Genomic DNA, 25,377 nt, shown 5'->3' on the forward strand with positions numbered 1-25,377 from the left:
TTTCATTCTTTAAAATGGCATGGGTTTGGGACTAAAATTATAGCTCTTGTATCATGTGCCCTGGGCATCAGTAATGGTAATGTCAGGATTTCCTCATATTTTCCCCTTAATAGGGGGGTTGGACAAGGTTGTCGTCTTTCTCCTTTATTATTTATTTTAGCTCTTGAGCCCTTTCTTTCTCGGATCCGCCTTAATCCTTCTATCTTTGGCTTTCCTTATGGAGACTGGCATTTACCATGTTCTGCTTATGCAGACGATATTCTTTTCTTTATTTCTTCTCCTGAGGAGTCTCTACCTTCACTATTGCAATAAATGTCTCTATTTTCTACTGTCTCTAGATATAAAATTAATAAGGATAAAACGGAAATTCTCCTACTTACTTAATACACATTAAATAACTCTTATTCTTTTACCGGTTATCAGTGGTTCACTTCTGAAAAAAATAAATACTTGGGAGTATGGTTTACCACCTCCATCCCTGACACAGTTCAAATTAATTTTACGGAACTTAGTATCAAAATTGATAAGATTCTCTCCTCTTGGAACCCTCTATTTCTACCATGGTGTGGCTGTTTAGAATCTATTAAAATGATGATTTCTCTCTTACTGTTACATCTTCTTTGTATGTTGTCAGTTCATGTAACCAAACAGTTTTTTTTTAAAAATCAACACGCTACTCCTAAAATTTCTTTGGAAACATAAAAAGTCAAGGGAAGTATTAGTTACTTTACAAAAAACGAAATTGCTGGTGCGGGGTTTAATTTTTCTCCCTTTTATGGTTATCATAGAGCTTTTGCTTTGCACCAAGTGGCGCTTTGGACTTATGATTTATCCTCATCCTTTTCTTCTTTATGGCTAGATATTGAGCATATTTCTCCTCTTCCCTTTAGCTTTAAAGAGGTCCTATCTCTTACTACTAGGAGATCGCTTCTTCATTCTCATTTATTACGCAACACGGGTCTTGCTGATTAAAATCCGCTTTTCTTCCACATACTCTTGATACAGCCTTGTTTTTGAAAATGCTGATATAGTACAACTCTTTACTCAAGATAAATGATGGGCCCTTTTTTGGTGTACTTGGAAGAATAAAGGCTTAATGTGGGTATCTCAACTTTTTGATAAAGATTCCCCTATCTCCTTTCCTCAATTTTGTCTTTTTTTTTACTGCCCTAGGTCCTATTATACTCACTTTTTATCATTAATGAACATGGTTTTTGATGTCTACTTCTCCCTACAAAACTCTCTGAAGAAGGTTCCTTTCTATTCTGGCAATACTGAATTTCTGAAAATGGGCCCTAGGGCTTCGGCTATTTATAAGTATTTCTCCCTCCCTGATCCCTCCAGAACCAAATCCAAGTCTGAGTTTATATGGGAGAGAGATCTGGGAGTTTCTTGGACAATCCCTTTTTGGAATAAGGTATGGGCACGCATATATAAAAAAACTTGTGGTCTGCTTGTATTACACAATCTCTATTTTTTGTTTATCATTTCCTATATTTTACTCCCTTGCAGTGCTCCAAATTCTCCTCCAATAGCCCAGCAACATTTTGGCCTTGTGATTTTACTGATGCAGATTTAATGCATATCTTATTCAATTGGCCCAATACCCGTAATTCCTGGTACAAAATGTGGGCTAAGATTAAGAAGATTTTATTTTTGATAGCCCTTTCAATATTATTTATCTTTTTTTGGGCACACCGTTCGATTGGCTCACTTCATCCTTCCCTAATAATACATTTTTAGGTTTTGCCTGGCGAAAGCTGCGCTCTGCGCAGCTTTTTCGAGCAGGCGAAAACCTAATGAGAATAGTACGGGAGACAGGAACGGCCCCCGTCTTTCATTGGCTAGCTCCATAAATGGAGGCTAGCCATTGGAAGACGGGCCTGTCCGTCAATGCCGGACCAGATTCGGGGGCGTTCCCGAGAATTTTTGGCTTTTGGCTACGTCATGCTACGTCAGCCGAAAGCCAATTCTCGGGAACGCCCCCGAATCTGGTCCGGCATTGCCGGCACCCGCCTTCCTGCTCGGGCCGTGAGAAGGAGCCTCACTTAGAGCGCTTGGAGCGCTTTTGCTGACCTCTAAAGCCGGTGCCCACCCGGCATTGTCCCTTTGTTTCCCCGCCGCGGCCCCCGAAGCCGAGTTCCCCAGCCGAAGGAAGCAGCCGTCCGTCTCCAGCCAGGGCCGCGCTGGGATTGGCCCAGCCGGCCGGGCCTCCGCCGCGTCATCGGGAGGAGGAGTGGAGAGCAGGAAGATGTCCAGGTGAGTGCTCCTTTTTTTTTTTCGTTTCTTGCCTTCTTGTTTTTAATAGCATCTTGGGTTTTAATTCAACAAGCTGAATGTGCATCAAAGAGCTATTTCCTTTTCATATCGACATTTCTCATAGAGCTTGACAAGTTTGCTTCGTTAATTACAAAGCAAGCTGATATGATTATAGTTGTAGTTCTGACCAGGAGGAAAGAAACACTGACGGTTACAGCGCTTTCAGTTCTGCCTTTGGGTTGAGACAGTTGGGGAGCAGTGGGGAAAGTGTCTGATTTGTTTGTTTGGGTACAGTTGGGGAGCATGTGCAAGGAACGACTAAGTAGGCTTGCATATTGTACAAGTGTTAACCAAATTCCGAGCATTCATTAGATTATTATGGCTATAAATACAATTATTTACTTAAATACTACGGGCAGTGTTAATTCATGAATTTTAACGAAAGTGTCTAATTCAACATGTTGTGTTAGTAAATAATCATCTTAGGAAACTGTTTAATGATTGTCCTTACTATCATGCTGAAGCAGCCTGTCCGCCTGCAGTCTCGCCCCTACCTGTTACTCTCAACACATTATCCTATCCATGTTATCCTAAACGTAATTTATTAAGATAGAACTGCCATACCCGGGAAAGGGGCGTGGCCATATTGAGGCAAAGCATGCTGTAGAGCAGCTAACTGGAGTGGCAGCGGTCTGCTGCAGGAAATGATCACCCTGCCACACATACATGGACACTTCCTTTACTTTCGTTGTAAGGATGTTTTGGCAGCGTGCAGTGCCCGAACCGCCCAAACAAGCCCGTGGGTATCCACCATGTGCCTTCACGGCCCTTATATAGATAGGCCCGCTCGCAGGATAGGGAGGCCGCCTTGGTCAGGTATGAGATACCAGTAACCTGGGGTCGGGATCGCAGCTTGGAGCTCACATTGCAGTGAGGGTTACACAAAAGTCCCCGCCCCCACCCCAACCCAACCCCTCTATTGATGGAACCTTTACTGACCATGGTGAGTCTGACTTTAATTCTAAACAGCCCGTGCAGTAGGTAACGATTTTACGTGTTGCCAAATGTAATTTGTAATAGTAATAACAGCACTATTCATAGGGACAAATTAAAATATAGTTAACCTAATAAACTGCAATATGGCTTCAGAAATAAAAAGGTACTACATTGCAGCATGACTCAAACCCTTTAAAGCATAGCTAAAGATGAAAATCAGCTTGGCTGACTTAGCTGATCGGAATTCATACATGGATTCCTCAGGCTAATGTACTTGGACATTTTTGTGTGCACTATGACGCGTATTGCTTGCTTTGGCGTGTCTTGCCATTTTCGCTTGTCAGAAATGCTGTTCCTTGCAGAGATTCCTGATGCATGCTTTCAAACTGCTTGGTAGATGCATCCCTCGAGCCACACTGTTCCAACTACTGCATGTGGAGTCTCCGCACCCCTTGTATTGCATCATTTTGGTGAAGCTGCTCATGTTTTACAGCGCCAACCTGGTGTCCTAACGGTCTGTCAGCTATCAGAGAAATTAAGAGGAAAATGTTAGCATACAGGTTCTGCGATCTGAATACGCCTCCAAACATTTGGGTACCTCAGATCAGTTTTCTTTAGTTTGGTTAAACTGTATGTAAAAGTGTCTTCAGTAAACTAATCTGTCAAATCTTGGATGAGTTGGATTGTCCGCAATTCATCTTCATGTTGAACACACATTTGGATGCTTAAGATTCATTGGAACCATAATTGCCGGTGATAGTTATGCTCACGCCACCTCAGTGTTGCTTCACATGGTAATTTCCGTTCTCTTTAAGTACAATTTGTTTGGTATTGATAAATGCCGGGCTACATTTGTAGAATTTGGGTGTAGATGTCAGTTGGAATTTCCAACACACACAGTTGGTTATTTACAGTATTTTCTATGCTACAATGCACTTTTAAACGTCAGCCAGAAAGTCAGGCATTCGTGTGGGTAGTATACTAATGTTTACCTTCACAGGTGGTATTGTGTGAAGGATAGACTTTTCGACGTTTAAGAATACATTTTCAATGGCCATGTTTATTGTAAATTCATTATTCCTGGTTGCCAAAACGAGACTAACTTTCTGGCCTGTTTTGAGCATGGTTTTGGTATGCCTATTGGTCGGTTTTGTGTCAAGTATTTTTTTTTTTGGTGTGAATGTAGATTTAGTAGTTGGAGTCACTTGAGGTTTGCATGTGAGTGAACCCAAGGAGTCCAATTGTAGTGTGTATATATATATATATATTTTTTGCGAATAAAGTATCATTTGGTTTCTATATTGGAAAGCTGCAAGCACATCTTAGGCTTGTTTACATTTTGGCAGTTAAATGCAGGTCACCTGATTTCATATTTGTTACGCTTGTGAGGGGCAAATGGATTATTTTACTTCTAGCATGTCAAATGCGGACATCGATCGAGAGTACTGCAGTTGCAGGTTTGGGCAGTGGGCCCTGACAGTGACCATGCAATCTAGTGTTAAGGGATCGTCAGTGATTCAGAAAGGCCTGTAAACATGCACTGCATTCTAACCACCACATAAGGGACAAACAATTTGACGACGAACCTGTCTTTCATTGGAAAGGTGAATTGTACGAGAAAGGTGTGTGGTAAGCTATCTGTTGCAGGGAGTAAGTCTTACTCCGGTGTAAATAATTTCCCGTCGGCCCTAGCTTGTGCAGTAAGATGCGCATGTTTTCCACAAGTCCCCTATTCACTGAAGTCCGAGGCTATCCATGTGTTAGCATGCCAGCTGTTACTAAGCGTGCACCGTGTTACACGTTGACACCTCTATTGTTGCATTCAGAGTAATTCCAGTCCAGGAATGTGATTCTCCCAAGCAGCTCATCTTTCTGACCAATAGTACTAACGCGTAAAATAGTTGGGTTTTTTTCTGTTTGACTCGAATGGTTTCTTAGCCAATCTTCCTATTCTTACCCAGCACTCTAGGTTTGATTTGCGTGCTTTCTTGACTTTCCCCCCCCCCTTTTCTCTAGCCCTTCCTCTTGTTGTGTCCTTCTGCCCGCCTCGTGATTTGTGCCGTTCTGCCCTCCGTTAGAATCATCCCCCCTCGTTTTTGTGTCCTTCTGCCCTCTGTCTGCCTAGTGTTTTGTGCCGTTCTGCCCACTCTTAGAATCACCCCCCCTCGTTTTTGTGTCCCTCTGCCCTCTGTCTGCCTTGTGATTTGTGCCGTTCTGCCCTCCGTTAGAATCACCCCCCCCCCTCGTTTTTGTGTCCTCCTTCCCTCTGTCTGCCTGGTGTTTTGTGCCGTTCTGCCGTCCGTTAGAATCATCCCCCCCCCCTCGTTTTTGTGTCCTCCTTCCGTCTGTCTGCCTGGTGTTTTGTGCCGTTCTGCCCTCTGTTAGAATCATCCCCCCCTCGTTTTTGTGTCCTTCTGCCCTCTGTCTGCCTCGGGATTGGTGCCGTTCTGCCCTCCGTTAGAATCCCCCCCCCTCGTTTTTGTGTCCTTCTTCTCTGTCTGCCTGGTTTTTTGTGCCAATCTGCCCTCAGTTATAATTGTTTCCCCTATTTTTTGTGTCCTTCTGCCCTCTGTCTGCCTGGTGTTTTGTGCCGTTCCTCCACCTGAACTGAGCACTTTAAAATAAGGCCATGCTCCAAAAAGTACCGTAGCCCCCTGCCCTGAACCATAAAAAAGTGCCCCCTAGCACCGTGAAGTACTCTGACTCTGCTCCCTACCCTCCCTTGGTGCCTAAAACTGGCCCCTGCCATGCACCCTACAAAGCTTCGACTTAGTAAACTGTCCCTTCTCTGTGTGCTTCGAGGCCGTAAAATGTAAGCCTAGGCACAAATGGATGGTTGGATTTGTGGGGTAAAGTTTTATTTAATGTGATTTTATGTAGCGCGAACTTTACCCAAAGGTGTCAGAGCGCTTTACATAAGAACCAGTTGCCAAACCTAAGGACTTTGATTTACATGCGTTAAGTAAAAGATACAAACAGGAAAACAATTGAAATGTACTAGATGTAGTCACACAAAGAAGAGACTGTTGTTTCTCGTTATATTTCTATATACATATGGAAGGGATATGAATAGATGTACTGCAAGAGTCACATAGGAATGTTAGAGTAGAAAGGTCTACTGCACATACTAGTGAATACAGTCATCTCTATATACAGAAAAAATGAGTTATATTTAGAGGGGTCGGAGTGGGACGCAGTGGGTAGATGGATGCATGATGGATGGATGTATGCATGATGCATGGGTGGATGCATGGATGGGTTGTTGGTTGGATGGGTTGGTGGATTGCATAAATTGTTGAGGGATTGGCTGTATATATGCATCTATCCATCCACCCATCCATGCATCTATCCATACACCCATCCATACACCCATCCATGCATGCACCCATCCATGCATCCACCAACTCATCCATGCAAGCATTACAACAAGAGCCCGCAGCTCTCCTTCGTCTCTCCTCGCCCCCCCTTCCCTGAGCCCGCAGCTCTCCTTCGTCTCTCCTCGCCCCCCCCTTCCCTGAGCCCGCAGCTCTCCTTCGTCTCTCCTCGCCCCCCCTTCCCTGAGCCCGCAGCTCTCCTTCGTCTCTCCTCGCCCCCCCCTTCCCTGAGCCCGCAGCTCTCCTTCGTCTCTCCTCGCCCCCCCTTCCCTGAGCCCGCAGCTCTCCTTTGTCTCTCCTCGCCCCCCCCTTCCTGAGCCCGCAGCTCTCCTTCATCTCTCCTCGCCCCCCCTCCCCTGGGCCTTGCCCTGCTATTGTAAATGACAATGCCATTTATTTATGTTAAAAAAAACATAAATAAAAATAATGTGAAGAGCAATGCCAATAGCTCTAACTTTAACAAAGGCAAAACCATTGCATTGTAAATGCTTGTTAGATATACTGTTAGCAATAGCTTTTCACCAGATGACTTTAAACTGGAAATCATCAGATAACTTATCCTATAAAACATGGTGGGATTCGGTGTGCTCTCGTCATAAGTTAGAGACTGTGTATGCTATACAATGCACATCTTCCTACAATGTGCAATTGTTATGGTTACCTCATATTTTTAACAAGTTGATAGTGATTTATCAAGTACTGTTTCTGTATTTTCCCAAAATTTCCACCCTCCATGAATTTCTCTCTCTGTCCTCCTTTTATATTATATTACATGTTATGGTATGTTTATAGATATATTGTTTATCATATAAGGTTAACCTAGAGGCAATTTGTTGTTATTTCCATTAAACACTTATGATTTGTTCTAAGATCTCCATTTCTCACTCCCTCCCCTCCCCTTCTCTAACTTCCTTTTCTTCTCCTCCCTTTTAAAATTGTAAAGATTTTATGGTTTTCTTGATAGGGTTTAATACTGAATATGCACTTCTGATTATTATTGTTATTATGAAGTATATAATGGATTTGATAAAGTCATTTAAACATCAAAGTCTAAGTGGGACAGTGCCCAGAACCTTCCTCCAATTATGCCAGTGACAGTTCATCTAGCAGCACCTAAGCTTCCTGTTTAGTGTGGTTGTTTAGGAGGAATACACAAAGCACAACTACCAGTTACACCTTGACATGTGACCCAGTTACAGGCCACAGGCACTAAATGGATAAAACAGAAAATGTCAACTTTCTGAAAGTGATATTTTCAAAATTGTAATTTAGAATCCGACTTTACTATACGTTGGGATTTTTCATTACAATTCCAAGGACACCAAACATGAACTGGTAACCGGCTCCCATTTGGACATTACAGCTTATTAAATGTAATAAGGCAACTCCAATGTTAGTCCATGGGAGAGATAGGTATTGCAGTAGTGAAAACAAATGTTATGAGTTTTACACTACCAAGACAAGTAAAATTTAAAATGACATGTCCCACCTTTTAGGTATATTGCACCCTGCCCTCTGGGGCTGTCCAGTGCCTACCCTTGGGGTGACGTGTATTACAAATAGAAGGTTTGGGCCTGGCAAAAGGGTTATTTTGTAAGGTCAAATGACAGTTAGATACTGCACATAAAGGCTTCAATGGAAGGTCTGAGAAATGCTTAAAAGGCCACTTAAGTGGATGGTACACCAGTGCTGCAGACCCACTGGTAGCATTTAATTTTTCATGCCCTGGGCACATGTAGTGCCATTTTCCCAGGGACTTACAAGGAAAATAAATATGCCAATTGGGGATAACCCAATATTACCATGGTTTAAGGAGTGAGCACATGCACTTTAGTACTGGTTAGCAGTGGTAAAGTGCTCAGAGTCCTAAGTCTAGCAAAAACGAGATCAGCAAATTAAAATGGAGGATTGAGGCAAAATGTTTGGGATAAGGCTAGCCTTAGGCTGACAGGTCTCACACTCCAGATATGCAGAAGGCACAGTTTTCTTTGACTTCTTCGTATTCATTGTTCAGCTATGGTCCTGTAAAATGTTTCCAACCCACTGCTTGCACAGCAATTCATGGCTTAGTGTCCCCAACATGTACAAAACAGTTACCAAGATTAGGATGAAGGTATGTTCAGTGTGAATAAAACACACTAACCAAAGGAGCAAGGACCTTTGTTAATATGCATGAAATCAACATAAGGCTCAATTGGACCTAAATTAGGAGTAGAGTCAATGTGCTGCAAATCCTGGAATTTCAGTTGGAAAGACTGAATGGGAAAGTGGAAAAATATGCATCTTCTACGTTTGCAAACTTCAAAAATATCACAGGGAATTACCACAATACGAATCCTTTGAAGAATTCATTTTTTTTAAGGATACCATCAATAAATAATGTTTCACCACACTGATCGGACGAAATTGATTTCCAGACTCTTGTTTCTCACTGGTAACTGGATAATTAGTCCCTTCTCAGAAGATCTTGCACCTTACTCCATACAGCTCATCTCCTTTATGGGTTCTTGGAAGACGACATATCAGTAATCAGCAGTCAGTCAGAAAGTAAGCAACAATAATCATGTTATCCAGTTGAATCATTTCGAAGACCCATTGTTTCGAAAAGCATTTGGGTCAAAGTTTCACATCTGGCCTTCAACCAGCTATCCCATAGCAGAGTCTGAACGTAGGGCTCATGTAAAGTCAGAAAGGATGATTTTGAAGCATGACTTGATGGAGTTGCTACTGCACAACATGTCAATCAAATTCTGATAGATGATTTGACCTTGAAAATGATGATTGTGAGGCATGATACCTTATAGATGGGTGTAACAAGAGGTGTGTTGGAGTCATAAAGCTGTGCTGGAGCCTGCAGTATATATGGGAGGTCCACTGTCGGTTTCATGGTTTTCTTCAGTTGAGGTAGAGGTCCAATTAACCTGTCGTCCCAGACTGGCATCTTCAAGAATGTGTCCGATTGTCAGTGTCATAGCAAAAGCTTTATCATGCCACCTCAGCACATTTATCTAGGGGGTCCTACATGGTTGCATCCTCAGATGCTACAGAAATGCATCCTTAGATGCTACAGAGGTGTACACAGAAAGAGTAGATAAGCAAAAGTTAAGGTGTTGCAGCTTCAGGAAAGTCTTTGTTAAACATTTCCATGGTGCACAGTCTAGACCAATAAGTAGAAGACACATTATTTGGATTCTTCCAGCTTTTTGAAGGGTGTCTTTAATTGATGAAGGCTTTGGCAATCCTGTAATTAGTGAGAATATCTGTTTCTGGTAAATATTCCTCCGAAACACGGATGGCTGGAGGTATCTAGATAGCCTATTTTTAGGTCTCGGACCGAAGGCTGGCTTGCCAGCCGGAAGTCGGAGATTTAATGATCTTCAGTAGGGCAGTTTGACCCGCCTCTCTCCTCTGTCTCTCCTCCATTGGCTGGCTTCCTAAACGGAGGCCAGCCATTGGAGGAGAGAGGCGACCTTCGAAAGAAGCTCCGTCTCTTTCGGATTCGGGGGCGTGTTCGTGCTGTTCTTTCCACTTTTTAGCCACACCCCTTTTTAGAACGCCGAACACGCCCCCGAATCTGAAAATGTTTTGAAGCTTGCGGCCGCCATTTTTTTTTCTCGGTGAACGCTGGCACGGTTGGATCCTGCTGCCGCTCCAGAGTCTCTGCGTCTGCCGGTGAGGATCATCTTGTTTTAGTTTCATTTTGATAATGATGCTGGCTGCACAGCGCACAGCTAATAGATCTCAAACGCTGGGCCTATCGGCTTTGCCAAGACTTGTTGGTTTTGAGAATCACGCCATCCTAGCTGCAGCAGTCACCGCCTGCACCCCCGCGATGCCCTTTCCTTCATCATGTCTGAAATCCCTCGGAGAGGAGCCCCGGGGAGAGCAGCAAAAGGTGGCGGCCGTTTAATCGGAGCCTCGCATGCGGATGGCGGTGCACCGAAAGGTGGAGTGCGGAGATACGCAGCGCGCCTTCTCGAGGGCGTCAGAGGGCGAACAGAGCACAGACTCCAGATGGCACCCTCGGAAAATGGATATGACTACAACAACTGCAAGTGGTGCAGTGGCACCCAGCGCGCACACCACAGGGCTTCTCGCCACCACCACGGCTGCTCCCTCCTCCCTCTCTCCACTGCCGGCTGGAAGCCCTCATGATAGCAATTCTGCAGAGACAAAGGAGACTCCCTGGCGGGCTTGCTGAGGGATAAAGGCCCAAAATCTTACCAGAATTGATAAACTGCTCGAAAATTGCTCTGATCGCATACAATTGTCCCAAATATTTCTGAAGTAGGGACAATTACGCCAGTGGTTTCTGGCTGCCAAAATCCACGACCGAGTTCTAGAGAGAGAGAAAAACAAATTATCCCACATATCTTAGAGCTGAATAGCAATCGTACTCTGGGATGGGTACACCGTTTCAAAGCAGAGTCTTTCTCAGCATGGATGCCCCCCAGGAGGGGGTGGCCCACTGCCTTCCCTCTTTAGGGCAGGGAGGCCATGGAAGAGGGCTACAAACACTTTGCATCTCCGTCGCTCCCTTGAGCTAAGACACGTGGGTGCCCCGGAGATGGGCCTCTGATGTTTGTCCCGCTTTGTTCGCCAGTTCTAGACCAGTGCAGCCTCTGGCATGGCCCCAAAGAGCTCCTACCCTCCTCCCATGAGCAACTGATGTGTTGCTGCTCTGGCACCGAAAAGACGTGAACTCTTTGGGAGGGAGGCGCAGCTCCCATCTTTTCATGGCCCCGTCCTTAAGTTGTTTGCACTTTAACCTCTGCCTTGACAGCAGACGTTTCCTGCGGCAAAAAGCCACTACGTGCCTGTCTCCACCGCAGAGCCGCAGAGGAGCACTTTTACCAACCATCAAGGGGAGGGTTCTTCGCTTCAAGCACCAACGGACTCTGACAAAAACTTACCTCAAACGAGGCTGGTGACAATAGAAATATTGACACATGTTTCACTTTGGGGCAGGGTGGCATCACCAGAGAAAACAACTTGGAAGGGGGTAAAGTGCCCTAGCTTAAATGTACATTTAGTTTAGTATCTTATTGATACAGCTCACTGACAAACAGGCACTAACACTTCCAGGTACTACAGGCCTATGCTCTTCATACAAACCATAAATCAGATGGGTTAAAATCAAGGCGGTGAAAAGACGTGGGGGATAGAGAGGGGGGGGAGCGTTCGTCTAAAATATGCCCTTCTGAAAATCACCAGTGCGATTTTAGGAACACCAGGAAGTCAAACACGAATATTAAACTGTGCACAAAGTTCCAGGCAGTGACGTCCACACCTGCTTCTTTCAAATCTTAACAGTAGCTTATCTTTCATCTGCTGATATGTGTCTAGCCACCGGAGAACGCCACGTCTAATAAAAAATGATTTGGCTGCATTTGTTTTATTTCAGCTGTGCGCTGAGAACAGTGCGCTTTTAGTACGGCTGCTGGTACGCCTCGTACCTTCCATTTACATTGATCGCGCCGTACGCCGCCTCACACGAGAAGCGTGAGGTATAGTGGGGCTCTTCCCTGAAAGCCATACGAAGCGTACAAAAGTGCTACGAAGCGCCCAGAAGCACTAGTAAGCACCGTACTTTCCAGGAACTTTACCAAAAGCACTGAACTTGCCTAAAATAACTTAATTTGGCAAATAAGAACTGTGGCATTTTTTAAAACATTACTGGAACCTACCCTGAAGCCTGACGACTGTATTTTGAAGCCTGCTTGGCGAGCATCCGGGGGGAGGGGTCGGGGAGGTCATACCCGAGTGCATGGATTTAGGGCGCACTTGTCCTCTGCGCACTGCCCCCTGGCCCAATTAAGAATAGGGTAGCGTTGTTAATTTTGAGAGGACTCCCTGTACTGGTCCGCACTCTTTGTCACTCCACAAAGCTGAGGGACGTTTCCCTGCCTGCCAAGGGTGAACTTGGCGCTGTGCTCCCCAAGGAAAGCTACTGCTGAGCACCATAGGGCCGAGAAGTTAGTTCTTCATAGAGACACTGTCCTGCACTTTTCACGTTTAGACGCTGTTGCGAAAGCAGGGCAGCCACTCACTTTCACAAGCTTCAAAGCGCTTCAAAAGTGGCCCGGTAGTGGTGTTTTCTCATCTAAAGGTGTTTGTTGATATTTTGCTGTAGAATCCTGCTGTTTGTGTGCCCTTTTGCAGAATACGTTCGTCGGGGTCTTTGCCTATTGGACACACCAATCCTGTGCACAATTAAGACTGTGTAAAGTCTGGTCCCTGTTTGCTTCGTGTGAGCTGCTCTGCACAGCCGTGTTTTGGTGCTTATGTTGCTTGCGAAAAGGACTATTTGTTGCAGGTTGTGTTCACCCTGAGATAACCCAGACACACTCCCCCCTGCTTCGCGGCACAAACACAAGTGCATAGCCCTTCTCAGCGCGCACATCCCACGCTGACACTTGGATGCATGTTCCTTGGCTGTTACAATTTTGGCAGGTGTGTTATTTGCTGAGGTGGGAGCTGGCCTCGACAAAGGCACCCAAATTGTTGTCAGAAACAGAGTAAAAGGACAACTGCTTAAATAAAAGATCGTTCTGTTAAATGTCGCAAGAAACATTAGCCCCCTGGTTCTCCTGCCCCTTCGCTGTGCTTGTTCTCCTGCCTTCTCGCTGTGCTTGCTCTCCTGCCCCCTGGCTGTGCTTGCTCTCCTGCCCCCTAGCTGTGCTTGCTCTCCTGTGTGTGTGTGTGGCTCTGTGTACATGTGGCTCTGTGTGCATGTGGCTCTGGGTGTGTATGTGGCTCTGGATGTGTATGTGGCTCTGGGTGTGTATGTGGCTCTGGGTGTGTGTGTGTGGGCTCTGGGTGTGTGTGGGGGCTCTGGGTGTGTGTGGGGGCTCTGGGTGTGTGTGGGGGCTCTGTTTGTGTGTGTGTGTGGCTGTGTGTGTGTGTGGCGCTGTGTGTGTGTGTGGCGCTGTGTGTGTGTGTGGCGCTATGTGTGGTGCTGTGTGTGGGGCTGTGTGTGTGTGGCGCTGTGTGTGTGTGGCGCTCTGTGTGTGTGGCGCTGTGTGTGTGTGGCGCTGTGTGTGTGTGTGGCGCTGTGTGTGTATGGCGCTGTGTGTGTATGGCCCTGTGTGTGTGTGGCGCTGTGTGTATGGCGCTGAGTGTGTGTGGCGCTGTGTGTGTGGCTCTGTGTGTGTGTGTGTGTGTGGCTCTGTGTGGATAGCTTTTTTTGTAGGTGGCTATATGTGTGGGTGGCTCTGTCTGTGTGAGGGTGGTTCTGTGTAGGTGGCTCTGTGTGAATGACTCTGTGTGGGTGGCTCTGTATGTGTGTGTGTGGGTTGATTTGTGTGTGTGGCTCTGTGTGGGTGTAAATGCAATAGGTCATGCATTTGCCAGCGATTAATCTATTGGCATTGTAAATGACAATGCCATTTATTTAACGATTAAGCTATTAGCAATGTAAATGACAATGCCATTTATTTATGATTTTAAAAAAATGCCATGAGCAATGCCAATAGCTCTACCTTTAATAATGCTGAGACCATTGCATTGTAAATGCTTGTTGCTTTATGTATCCCAAACACTCATGCAAGACATCTGTTTAAAATGGTTTTTCCTGAGTCCATAGTGTCATCCACTATCCCTCCAGCCCTAATATTTCAGGTTTGGATGTTTGGACTTGGTTCACATGAGGAGAGTTTCAAGATGACTGTATTCACTGTGTTACCAATCATGGTCTTCAGCTGCTCAGTGGACAAGCCTGCATGGGCCACTGTCAATAGATGGCTACCAGTGAAGAAGTGCAATCCTTTCTTCTGTGCTTTGTTTGCTTTTTCACCAACCTCTTCTGTTCACTGATCTGCTGAGGTTGGAGAAGCATGCATACTGGATATCAGGCATTGCCCCTTACCTTTGCCTTCTCCATCACTGCACGCATCCATGGCTTTCTGCTGTACGAGACTTCCATTCTATAAATGGGGCAGACCCTCAGAAACAGCCTCTGTAAAATACTCTCTAGTGGTGCAGAATAGGTGGGTTTTTATTCTAACACATTGCGGGAAGGACATACATGCATGTTGGTTCAGCCTCTGTTATGGTACCTGAGGCAGTCATCATCACCGCCAGATGGACCGCAGATCTGTGTCATTACTGGATAACATCAGTTCAGCCAACAATCCTGGTGGACTGCTGCTCCTGAATCATCCCACAGGGTGGATGGCGGGGGGTGGAAACCCAAACTGCGCTTCCCTTGGGGTGCCTGACAACATAGCCCACATGGCCACTCAATTTGTAACCACATAGGGATCCCCTTCAAGCATGTATGTTCTTATTTCATCATTAGTGGTGTGCTCTACAAAGTAGTACCCGCTGAAAGAAAAAAGTCTAAGATAACTAGCAATCTATACTTACATCTGCTGAGATGCAGATACCTGTGATGTATACTGTTTAGATCCCTGTCCCACTGGAAACACAAACATGTAGGAGGTGAAGTGGGAGTTGGCTGTTTCACACTTGCCCAACCGAGAGCTCAGAAAACCATCTTTGCGATAGTTGCTTTTCTAATCTATGAGGCAACAGAGGCACCTGTCCCTATGGTGGAGCACATCAATTCATAAGTACTTGGGCAAGGAAGAGAGACAAAATAGTAAAGACTCGATCCCAACTCCGATAGATATCCCAGTAATTGATGTACGAGTATTTCACCTCTAAGTACTTCTGGGTATTTATACACAATAAACTATGGAAAAGCTCAACTAAATATTTAAGGTAAAAGTGTATAACCTTGAAAATCAAGGTGTCTTTCATTTCGTCAACGTTATTTGATTGAAACAAAGTCCATAAAAACACTGATCAACATTTAAAAAAAATGTAAGTATAGGAACTGGACAGGGAACAATGTGGATGTGGAGTGGATGTATAAAATAAAATATAAAACTTTGGATCACCGAAATCTATAGGTCTGAAAGCCATTCTAAAAATGTGTGTAACCAATTGCCTTACAAATGGAGGTTGCAAAAATATGATGAGTGCAATCACAGCAAGAAAGTGCAGGTTTAAGAATATGTTGTATGCTAACTGCACAATGTAGAAGCGAGTGCAAATGCATAATGTCCATAAGGGATCATTGACGAGACCTAAAATTCCCAGCTGTAAAAAACATGCGCATGCAGAACTTGGTCTTTGTGCTTTCACATTTGTTCTTTAAACAGCACATTTTAATTGGTTATATGACCGGATTAGGACACATTTCCACAGTTACTGACCTTGTACAACAAGTTTCAGTTCTGTTCTCTGACTTCCCAGGTCGTTGGATGATTCACACTCATAAACCCCGGTATGTTCCTCTTCAGCCTTGAGTACTATGTATGGACGCTGGTCGGTGGTGAATCCCGCCTCGCTCTTCTTCCTCAGGGTGATGTGTGGAGCAGGCTCACCGAGAGACGTGCAAGTGATGTTCACAATGTCCCCTGCCTTCACAGTGGCATTAGGATACACTGCAAGCGTTGTGCTTCTTGGTGGGCCTAAAGAATGCAATGTTTAAAACAACAAGGATCAAATTAGCAACTCGCAAGTTATATTTACTGTGCAATAAAATGAAAGTGATAGTACTGGGCATATTAAATAGATTTTGTACTGGTGCAGTTCACTTTTGCACCAGGATTTCCACTAGAATTTGCACCAACTAGTTGTCAAACAAGCATTTGCAATGTAATCGGTCTTGCCTTTGGGACCTTGTATGTATTTAGCTATGCAGCACATGAGCCTGGGTGCTGAAACATCTACTGTTCTTTAACATGGAGGTAAAATAAGCAACAAACTGCGTGACACACCAGGTATCGGAACACATAGACAGAAATATTGCCTTTCAACGGGAAATGGTATAGGCCAAAGCTCTGTTTTTAATATAAAATCAGGGCCTTCGGTGGTCATATCACTGAAAATACAAGATTTGAAAAAAATATTATTGCCTACCAGTGCTCATGGAAGACAATTTCTATGGACAGAAATCTAGAGAATGCAAAAGTGATTCTGTTATTTTACTGACCTCTGCTGGTCATTTTCTATCAAAAAAGTTAAATAGAGGCAGTTGCCAGAAAAATAATAAATATAAAGTTCCTAAGCAGAAAGCAATTCTGGTCTTCTACTGACTTCTGCTGGTCGTTTTCTATTAAGACATTTAAATAGAGGCAGTTTAACAGAAAATAAAGTCCCTAAGCGGAAGCAAACAAGTGCTAGGGCTGATCTCCAGAGCCCACAAGGTACATACACATATAAGTATATACTAAAGTATATACAAGAGGTCTCGAATGCTCGACCTTAAAACAACATTGGCCCCACCTCTTTAGTGCGAAACGGAATTAGCATAGACCAATTGCTGCAAAAAGGATTTTGACCCAGCCTGATTGTGAAAAACGAAATTAACTTTGTCTGGTGCAAAAAATGTGGGCAGCGATCAGTGCAAATAAACAGGTTACTTACCAGAAATCTTTATCATTCATTCATTTCCTTTATTTTGGTTCATAAAAACCATAAAAGGTAACAATGTGAAAACATACAAACATAAAAAAGATAATACCAAATACCCCTAGAGCTCATGGCCTAGTCTTGCTCACTCCTCACAGGCTGGACGCACTGCTAGCGCCGGGACACTTCCGTTGGAGGTAGCTGTGCGCTTTATAAGCTTTAATAATAATAATATATGTACATATTAAAAAGTGATAAAACGGGTTACATCTTTATCACTCTAGACCATTGTCCGATTCACAAAGGTAATGTTGGACCAAAAGTCTACCTTTAGAACTGAAGTCTAAATTCACAGCCAACAATGTCGTCTAAAGACCCAAAAGTCCAAGTCAGGTAGGCTGGATGGCAAGGCTTTTTCTATTACAGCGTCTACATATTGAAATAAAGTTCCATTTGGTCTCAGGCTGAGCAAAACTATTTACAATTCAGAATGGTACTGAAAACACACCTGTTTAATTACTGCTGATAATATTTCCATTGGCTTTAACAATCTAGTTGCTATCCGATAGTATAATACCAGATTTTGTCATAAATGGGAGTGCCGAGATATGTTGGTAATACTAAGCTTTACAAATACCAATTCCTGGATCATGTAATCTATAGTGTGCTGAGGACCACGTGGCAGCATTACAAATGTCTTTTAGGGAAGCCAGGAGGTTGATATTGTTAAATCATCCCTGCACAGGACCTAGAAGATCAACACCTGCTGAACTGTGATCAAGAGAAAAGCTAAGAGTCGCATCAGAGTGCAGATGACTCGGACATGCAAAATCATAAAAGAGGATGAGAGGAAAGAAGAGCAGCTAACTGTCCAAACCACCCATCTGATCAAATAGCAGGGAAAAAAAGGTTTATCTGTGAAAATGTCAGATCAACCTGCTGTAGTGGCTTAAATGGAGGACACTGGAGAGACTTCAGTACCAGGTGAAATCCCATCGTGGTATGGGCATTGAACCATAGATCTCTAAAGAAAAGAAACTTTTCAGTAGATCAAAAGAACAAATGCTGAAACTGACGAAATTTCGGACACCAAAAGGCCTGTAAAACTGCCCACTTCTTTTTAAGGGTAGAAACTGCTAACCCCCAAGAGGAACCCATTTCTAAAAAAAAATCAAGAATTTCATCAGGCTCACATGAGGCAGCGTGGAGTTTTGTTGATATACACCAGACTTTAAAATCCTGTCGAGAATTAACCTTAATTAAGAGTTTATGGATGGGGAGGTGGGAGTAGGGGAAGGGGATATTTGGAATACTTAAAACAACCTCATTTGACCTTCCAGAGCCTCTAGGCTTAACCTTTCAAGTGCCAACCCCACAAATCTAGCCTCTAAAGATACTGCTTTAGCACTACAAGAACCATGGGAAGAGAAGGATGGATTGGAAATATCCAAATAGATTGAATAGACATTTACCAAAATGAAGGATACCAGGGGCGTGGGAAACATCGTTTACAATGCACGTGTTACAATGCGTGTCATTGCAACGCATTTTTTACATCGCAAAATTCATTACAACCCATGTCATTACATCGCATAATCCATTACAACGCATCCCCCAAAGTAACGCCCCAGCGCAGTTAGAATAGTAATTGCGTTTTAATGGATTATGCGTTGTAATGGATTTTCCGATGTAAAAAATGTGTTATAAGGACACGCGTTGTAACACGTGCGTTGTAAAGTGTCATATTCCAGGGGTGTTAGTGCCAACATGAAGCTGTTAATAACACTTCTGCCTGTTCCTGATTTCTGAAGCATTTGAGGTACCAATGGGAATGGTTTGAATGCATACAACAAACCCCCCAGGATCCTAAAAGGATAAAGAATATATCATCAAAGCTTTTGATGATGAAACAAGACTGCAGCACATGGGAAGAAGAGCATTCTCCTCTGTGGCAAACAGATCCAGATAAGGGCAGATGTACCAAGTTGACACTCCATAAAAGAACAAGGCACAGGTGAAGATCTACTGAGGATTGAAACACCCGGCTCAACTGGTCTGAATGCCCATTCCCTTTCCCCAGATCATAGACTGCCATCAGTTAAAGGATAATTGACTCTGCTCATATGCAAACTTTCTGAGCTTTGACTGCCAAACTTGGAACTAGCATACTTCTCTTTCTGGTGATATAAACCTGCTCTACCTGATTGTCTGTTGTGACATTAGAGGTGTTACAGCAAACAAATGATGGACGGAATGCTGACAATGCCAACATTCTCCCCCAGTCAAAAGATCTGGGTTAAATCCATCATCTTTTGCCAACTATGCCACCCCAGTTTGGACCCAGCCATATGCAAATCAGTCTTGACCCTGTGCCCCATGGGAAAAGTCCAGACCGAACCGCCAGGCCAGGTCCTCCCTGGATGGAAACAAGCATCCTGGGACCAGTTTCAGGGTATGTCACCCTTCTTCAGCCAGGCTAGCTTGAATCCAGTGGCACAGTGAGCAAGGAACCCACGCCTGGGCATACCCATCCCACTTAGGGAGAAAAGTGTTACAGCTAACAAATGATGGACGGAATGCTGACAATGCAAACATTCTCCCCCAGTCAAAAGATCTGGGTTAAATCCATCGTTTTTTGCCCACTATGCCACCCCACTTGGGACCCAGCCATATGCAAAACATTCTCCCCCAGCCAAAAGATCTCACAACTGGGGTGAAGGTATGACATTGTTCTGCATTCTGTCAATTGTTCTTTTTGCATTTGTCTCCCCAAGTGGGATGGGTATGCCTAGACGTGGGTCCTGTGCTCTCCATGCCACTGGAGTCAAGCTATCCTGGCTGATGAGGGTTGAAAGCCCGAAACCGGTCCTAAGATGCTTGTTTCCAGTCCAGGGAGGACCTGGCCTGGCAGTTCCGGCTGGACTGTTCCCATTGGGCGCAGGGTCAAGACTGATTTGCTTATGGCTGGGTCCAAACTGGAATGGCATGGCGAGCAAAGAAACGATGGATTTAGGCCCAGGTCTCTGTACTGGGGTGAATGTATGACAGGGTTCTGCATTCTATCCATCAATTGTTCTTTTTGCATTTGTCACCCTGCGTGGTACGGGTATGCCTAGTCATGGGTCCCGTGCTCTCCATGCCACTGGAGTCGAGCTATCCTGGCTGATGAGGGCTGAAAGCACGAAACCGGTCCTAGGATGCTTGTTTCCAGTCCAGTGAGGACCTGGCCTGGCAGTTCAGGCTGGACTGTTCCCATTAGGCACAGGGTCAAGACTGGTTTGCACATGGCTGGGTCCAAACTGGAATGGCATGGTAAGCATAAAAACTATGGATTTAGGCCCAGATCCGTGTACTGGAGTGAAAGTATGACATTGTTCTGCATTCTGTTCATCAATTGTTCTTTTTGCGTGTGCATTAGAGGGGCAAAGTGCAAAAGCACCTGATAAATCGCTGCTAGTTCCCTTCAAATGGAGTAGCTGTCCACTTCCTCTTGATCTTGGATTGAATATTCTCTGAGAGTTGACCTCCATGTGAATGTGCTTGTGTCCATGGTGATTATCAGAGGTGGTGGAATGACTAAGGGCAAACCCTTGTCCAGATGCCCAGAAACCAAACCCAATTGCAACCTTTTTTTAATCTATTGGTTTCCCAGCATTAAAATAAAACATGGTCATGTTGGATTTCAGTCCAGTGTGTAATGATACAATCGAAGGAAATGTTACAGCATTAAGATATGTCAATGGAATAGAAACACATAAACACCATTATCCGCGAATAGTGAATTACAACACAGAATCAAACTCAAGTCAGTGGAACTATATCTTGATGTATTTTCTAAACATACCCCGGCTTTTGTATACTAGTTCTTCCCTTTTGGCACAATGATCCCTTCCACTAGTCCATTTTGCGATACGGGGGATTCTTGTCTCGTCAATGGGGTATTATGTTTCTCTTGTCCTTCATGTATCTCATTGACACAAGAGAGGCAACCAAAGTCTTCCCCCAATTGATACTTTTAAGAGCCTTGACTTGTTACACTGACCAGGGCTGTGTAATTCTTTAAAGTAGGCATTCACAGCTGCAATTGATGCCTGGGCAGAGGTAACAAATGCAGCTGAGCACATGGGATCACCAGTAGGGAAGCCCCAATCTCGCCCTGAACCCACAACCAGCCTTTGGACATTGCTTCTCTGTGATACAACAAAGGTTACATTCTGGGTGTCAATTATATCTTTCTTGAGGGAGGCAGAAACACTCAACCCAAGTCTGTTCCAAATATTGTTAAGATGAATTGAAGGTCCTGAGTTAACGGAAGCTGAGACGTCTGTTGGTTGCGAAGAAAACCATGTTCCTGAAGGCATGATATGTTATGTTAGTAGGATTTGTAAAGCATGACATCACACCCCAGCGGTATCTAGGAACTGGAGCAGGTGTGAAGAGAAGCAAGGAGTAGACCCTTGGATGTAGAAAGAGGTTGTGCCAAGTTATGGGGTTTGAGGAAGAGAAAGCTAGGCCTCCTGTTCTGCTTTTGTGGAAGCGGGGTGTATGTGCAAGAAAGGGAGAGGCAGAGTGTAGGTGTCTGGTGGACTGGTGGAAGTGAAGGTGGCAGTTGAGTTATGCTGGTTCAGTGTTGTGCAGTGCCCTATGTGTTTGCGAGGAGTTTGAATCGATAACGTTTGTGTATCCGCTTCCATTGGGGATCTAAGAGGTGAGGCATGATGTGGGTGCATTGAGGGAGGTCCAGGACAAGTCTGATAGCAGTGTTCTGAAAGGCCTCAAGACGGTGGTGTAGGTGGTTGGGGAGTTCGGCATAGAGTGCGTTGCCGTAGTCAAGTCTCTGGTGATTAGGGTTTCAGTGACGTTACGTCTGAAGCTTTTGGGAATCCTTCTGAAGATTTGTTTGAGGATGCGTAGCTTGTGGAAGCAGGAGGAGCTTACTGCATTCACCTGTGTTGCCATGTTGAGTTTGTCAATATTTGTAATATTATCCTCAGGTTTCGTGCATAGTTGGTGGGTGATTGAGTTGGACCGAGTCCTGAGGGCCACCAAGTGGAGACCCAGGGTTCCAGGGTTCTGGATACTCTCAGCACAATCCTCACAAGCATTTGAGAAAGAAGAGGCATACATTAACCAATCAAGTAGAAAAGGATGAATCTGTATTCCCTGAGATTGCAATACACCTACCAATGAAACAAAGACCTTTGTAAAAACTCTTGGGGTTGAGCTCGCTCAAACGAATGCACTTGAAATGGAAAATGCACAAGACAAACTCTGAGGAATATTTTAAAGTCCAGATAAAGGGGAACATGGTATGACCTTTGGTATAATCATCTGCAGTGTAACTTTCTTTTATGTTTATTGTCTGATGAAAGAATTGACCTTGTTCAAGTCTCACTCCAGCTAAAGTAGCCAGATGGACTTTGAACTTGAAATATGGGGCCGACTATGATCGCGACGGACTTGAGTCCGTCCGCGACCCCTGAGGAGGAGGGAATGTCCGCAAGGGCTGCGGCGTTCCCTCCGAGCATATTAGGATTTGACCGCCAGGGTGGCGGTCACATCCTCTATCTTTAACATTGCAGCTGGTGCAGCTTCAAGCAAGGTTAAAAATGCATGCATCGCATTTGCATGCACAAAGCGGCAGGCACCGCGCAGTGCCTGCTGCTTTGAGCACGCAAATGCAGGGGGGTACCATAGGTACCCCCCATGTGCACCCCCCTTCACCCAGGGGGCCCGCAACGGGCCCCCGAAGTGAAAGTCCGTATTCTTTTCCACGTCGGAAAAGCCGCTGCGGAAAAGCATGTCTGTCACACCATCCTAGTATGGCTGGCGGTGTCTGATAGACACCGCCAGCCATGTTAGAGCTTTTCCGCCACGGTCGGAAGGCGACCGCGGCGGAAAAGCTGCGGACGGAATTCCAGACCCACCAGCCATCCTAATATGGCGGTGGGTCTTTCGAGGCTTCGCAGCGGTTTTTCCGCATCCTCCGGGCCGGCGGTGGCTTCCGCCGGCCCGGAGGATGCGGAAAAACCGCAATCATAATCGGCCCCTAAAATTGGATAACATCATGAGTTCTGAAGAAGGAACTGAGTCAGTGCCTGCCTGCTTTGTTCAGCAAGTCTTGAATGACTCCAAACAGAACCTGATGACAAAGAGGACACTGAGTTAATGGGGTGGATCAGAAGATCTTGGCCAGAGGTTCTTAGAAGAGAATTTAACAGCTAGGCTCTATGATCTGCAACACCTAACTGTCTGTAATCAGGGGTTGCCAAGTTGTGAAACTTATTTTCAATCAATCAATCAAGCATTTATATAGCGCACTACTCACCCGGAGGGTCTCAAGGCGCTGGGGAGGGGGGGTCCGCTACTGCTCGAACAGCCAGGTCTTGAGCTGCTTCCTGAAGGCGAGGTGGTCTTGGGTCAGGCGGAGGTGGGTTGGGAGGGAGTTCCAAGTCTTGGCGGCCAGGTAGGAGAAGGACCTTCCTCCTGTTGTGGCTCTTCGGATGCGGGGGACGGCGGCGAGGGCGTGGCTGGTCAATCGAAGCTGGCGGGTGGGAGTGTAGAAGTTGAGGCGGCTGTTGAGGTATCTTGGTCCTTGGTTGTGTAGGGCTTTGTGAGCGTGGGTGAGGAGACGGAAGGTGATTCTCTTGTTGACCAGGAGCCAGTGCAGGTCTCTCAGGTGTCCGGAGATGTGGCTGTGCTGGGGGATGTCGAGGATGAGTCTTGCTGAGGCGTTCTGGATCCGCTAGAGTCTCCTCTGGAGCTTGGCGGTGGTTCTGGCGTAGAGGGCGTTGCCGTAGTCCAGACGGCTGGTGACGAGGGCCTGGGTGACCGTCTTCCTGGTCTCGGTGGGGATCCACCGGAAGATCTTGCGTAGCATGCGCAGGATATTGAAGCAAGACGAGGAGACGGCGTTAACTTGTCTGGTCATGGAGAGGGAGGAGTCCAAGATGAAGCCCAGGTTGCGTGCGTGGTCTGTCGGTTTGGGTGCGACGGAAGTTCTCATCCTGGGCTCCTCTCCCTCCGCCTGGGACGACTCCTGGTGGCCCCCCCAGGGCGGGGGGCCACCAGGAGTCGTCCCAGGCGGAGGGAGAGGAGCCCAGGATGAGAACTTCCGTCTTGTCTGTGTTCAGTTTCAGGTGGCTGGTCGTCATCCACTCGGCTACGTCTTTCATCCCTTCGTGTAGGTTGACTCTGGCGGTGGCGGGGTCGTTGGTGAGGGAGAGGATCAGCTGAGTGTCGTCGGCGTAGGAGATGATGTTGAGGTTGTGTTGGCATGCGATGGCCGCAGGGGGGCTCATGTAGACATTGAAGAGGGTGGGGCTGAGCGAGGAGCCCTGAGGGACGCCGCAGATGACTTCGGTGGCTTCTGATCTGAACGGGGGAAGGCGGACTCTCTGTGTCCTTCCGGCGAGGAAGGAGATGATCCACTCCAGTGCCTTCTCCTGGATTCCGACGTTGCTGAGGCGCTGCACTAGGGTGCGGTGGCAGACGGTGTCGAATGCCGCGGAGAGGTCCAAGAGGATGAGGGCCGCTGTTTCTCCGTTGTCGAGCAGGGCTCGGATGTCATCGGTGGCAGTGATGAGGGCGGTCTCGGTGCTGTGGTTGGCCCGGAAGCCAGACTGCGAGAGGTCGAGGGATCCATTCGTCTCGAGGAAGGCGGCCAGCTGCTTGTTGACGTTCTTCTCGATGACTTTGGCCGGAAATGGGAGGAGCGAGATGGGGCGGTAGTTTTTGAGTTCGGTGGGGTCCGCTGACGGTTTCTTAAGTAGAGCGCTGAGTTCGGCGTGCTTCCAGCTCTCAGGGAAGGTAGCGGTGTCGAAGGAGGTGTTGATGATGTCCCGCAGGTGGGGTGCGATGACAGCGTCGGCCTTGTTGAAGACGTGGTGGGGGCAGGGGTCGGTTGGAGATCCAGAGTGGATGGTGTTCATCGTGCGGATGGTGTCTTCGGTGCTGATCGGGGTCCAGGCACGTAGGGTGGTGGTGGGGAGCGTAGGTGCGGTCGTGGGGAGCGTTGGTTGAGTGCTGAAGCTGTTGTGAATGTCGGCGATCTTGTTGTGGAAGTAGGAGGCGAGGGAGTTGCAGAGGGCTTGAGATGGGGTGATGTCGTTGTTTCCGGCGTTGGGGTTGGAGAGCTCTTTCACGATGTTGAAGAGTTCCTTGCTGTTGTGTGCATTGTTGTCCAGTCGTTCCTTGAATGCAGTTTTCTTGGTGGCGTGCATCAGTTGGTGATGTTTTCGGGTGGCGAGCTTGAGGGTGGTCATGTTGTCTGGTGTAGGGTCTTTGCGCCAGGTTCTCTCGAGGGCTCGGCAGTGCTTCTTGGAGC

General features: G+C 45.9%; 1 protein-coding gene across 3 annotated transcripts in view; it reads right to left on the bottom strand.

The window, feature by feature from the left end:
• Positions 1–25,377, bottom strand: part of VCAM1 (vascular cell adhesion molecule 1) — a 117,584-nt gene that overhangs the window by 37,461 nt on the left and 54,746 nt on the right. For all 3 annotated transcript variants that reach the window (XM_078644568.1, XM_078644559.1, XM_078644577.1), the window contains one exon: positions 15,851–16,108. In XM_078644568.1, coding sequence (XP_078500694.1) covers positions 15,851–16,108 — 258 coding nt within the window. The remainder of the gene's footprint in view (positions 1–15,850; positions 16,109–25,377) is intronic.

This window comes from Lissotriton helveticus, chromosome 1_1, assembly GCF_964261635.1.
Source record: "Lissotriton helveticus chromosome 1_1, aLisHel1.1, whole genome shotgun sequence".
Taxonomy (NCBI): Eukaryota; Metazoa; Chordata; class Amphibia; order Caudata; family Salamandridae; genus Lissotriton; species Lissotriton helveticus.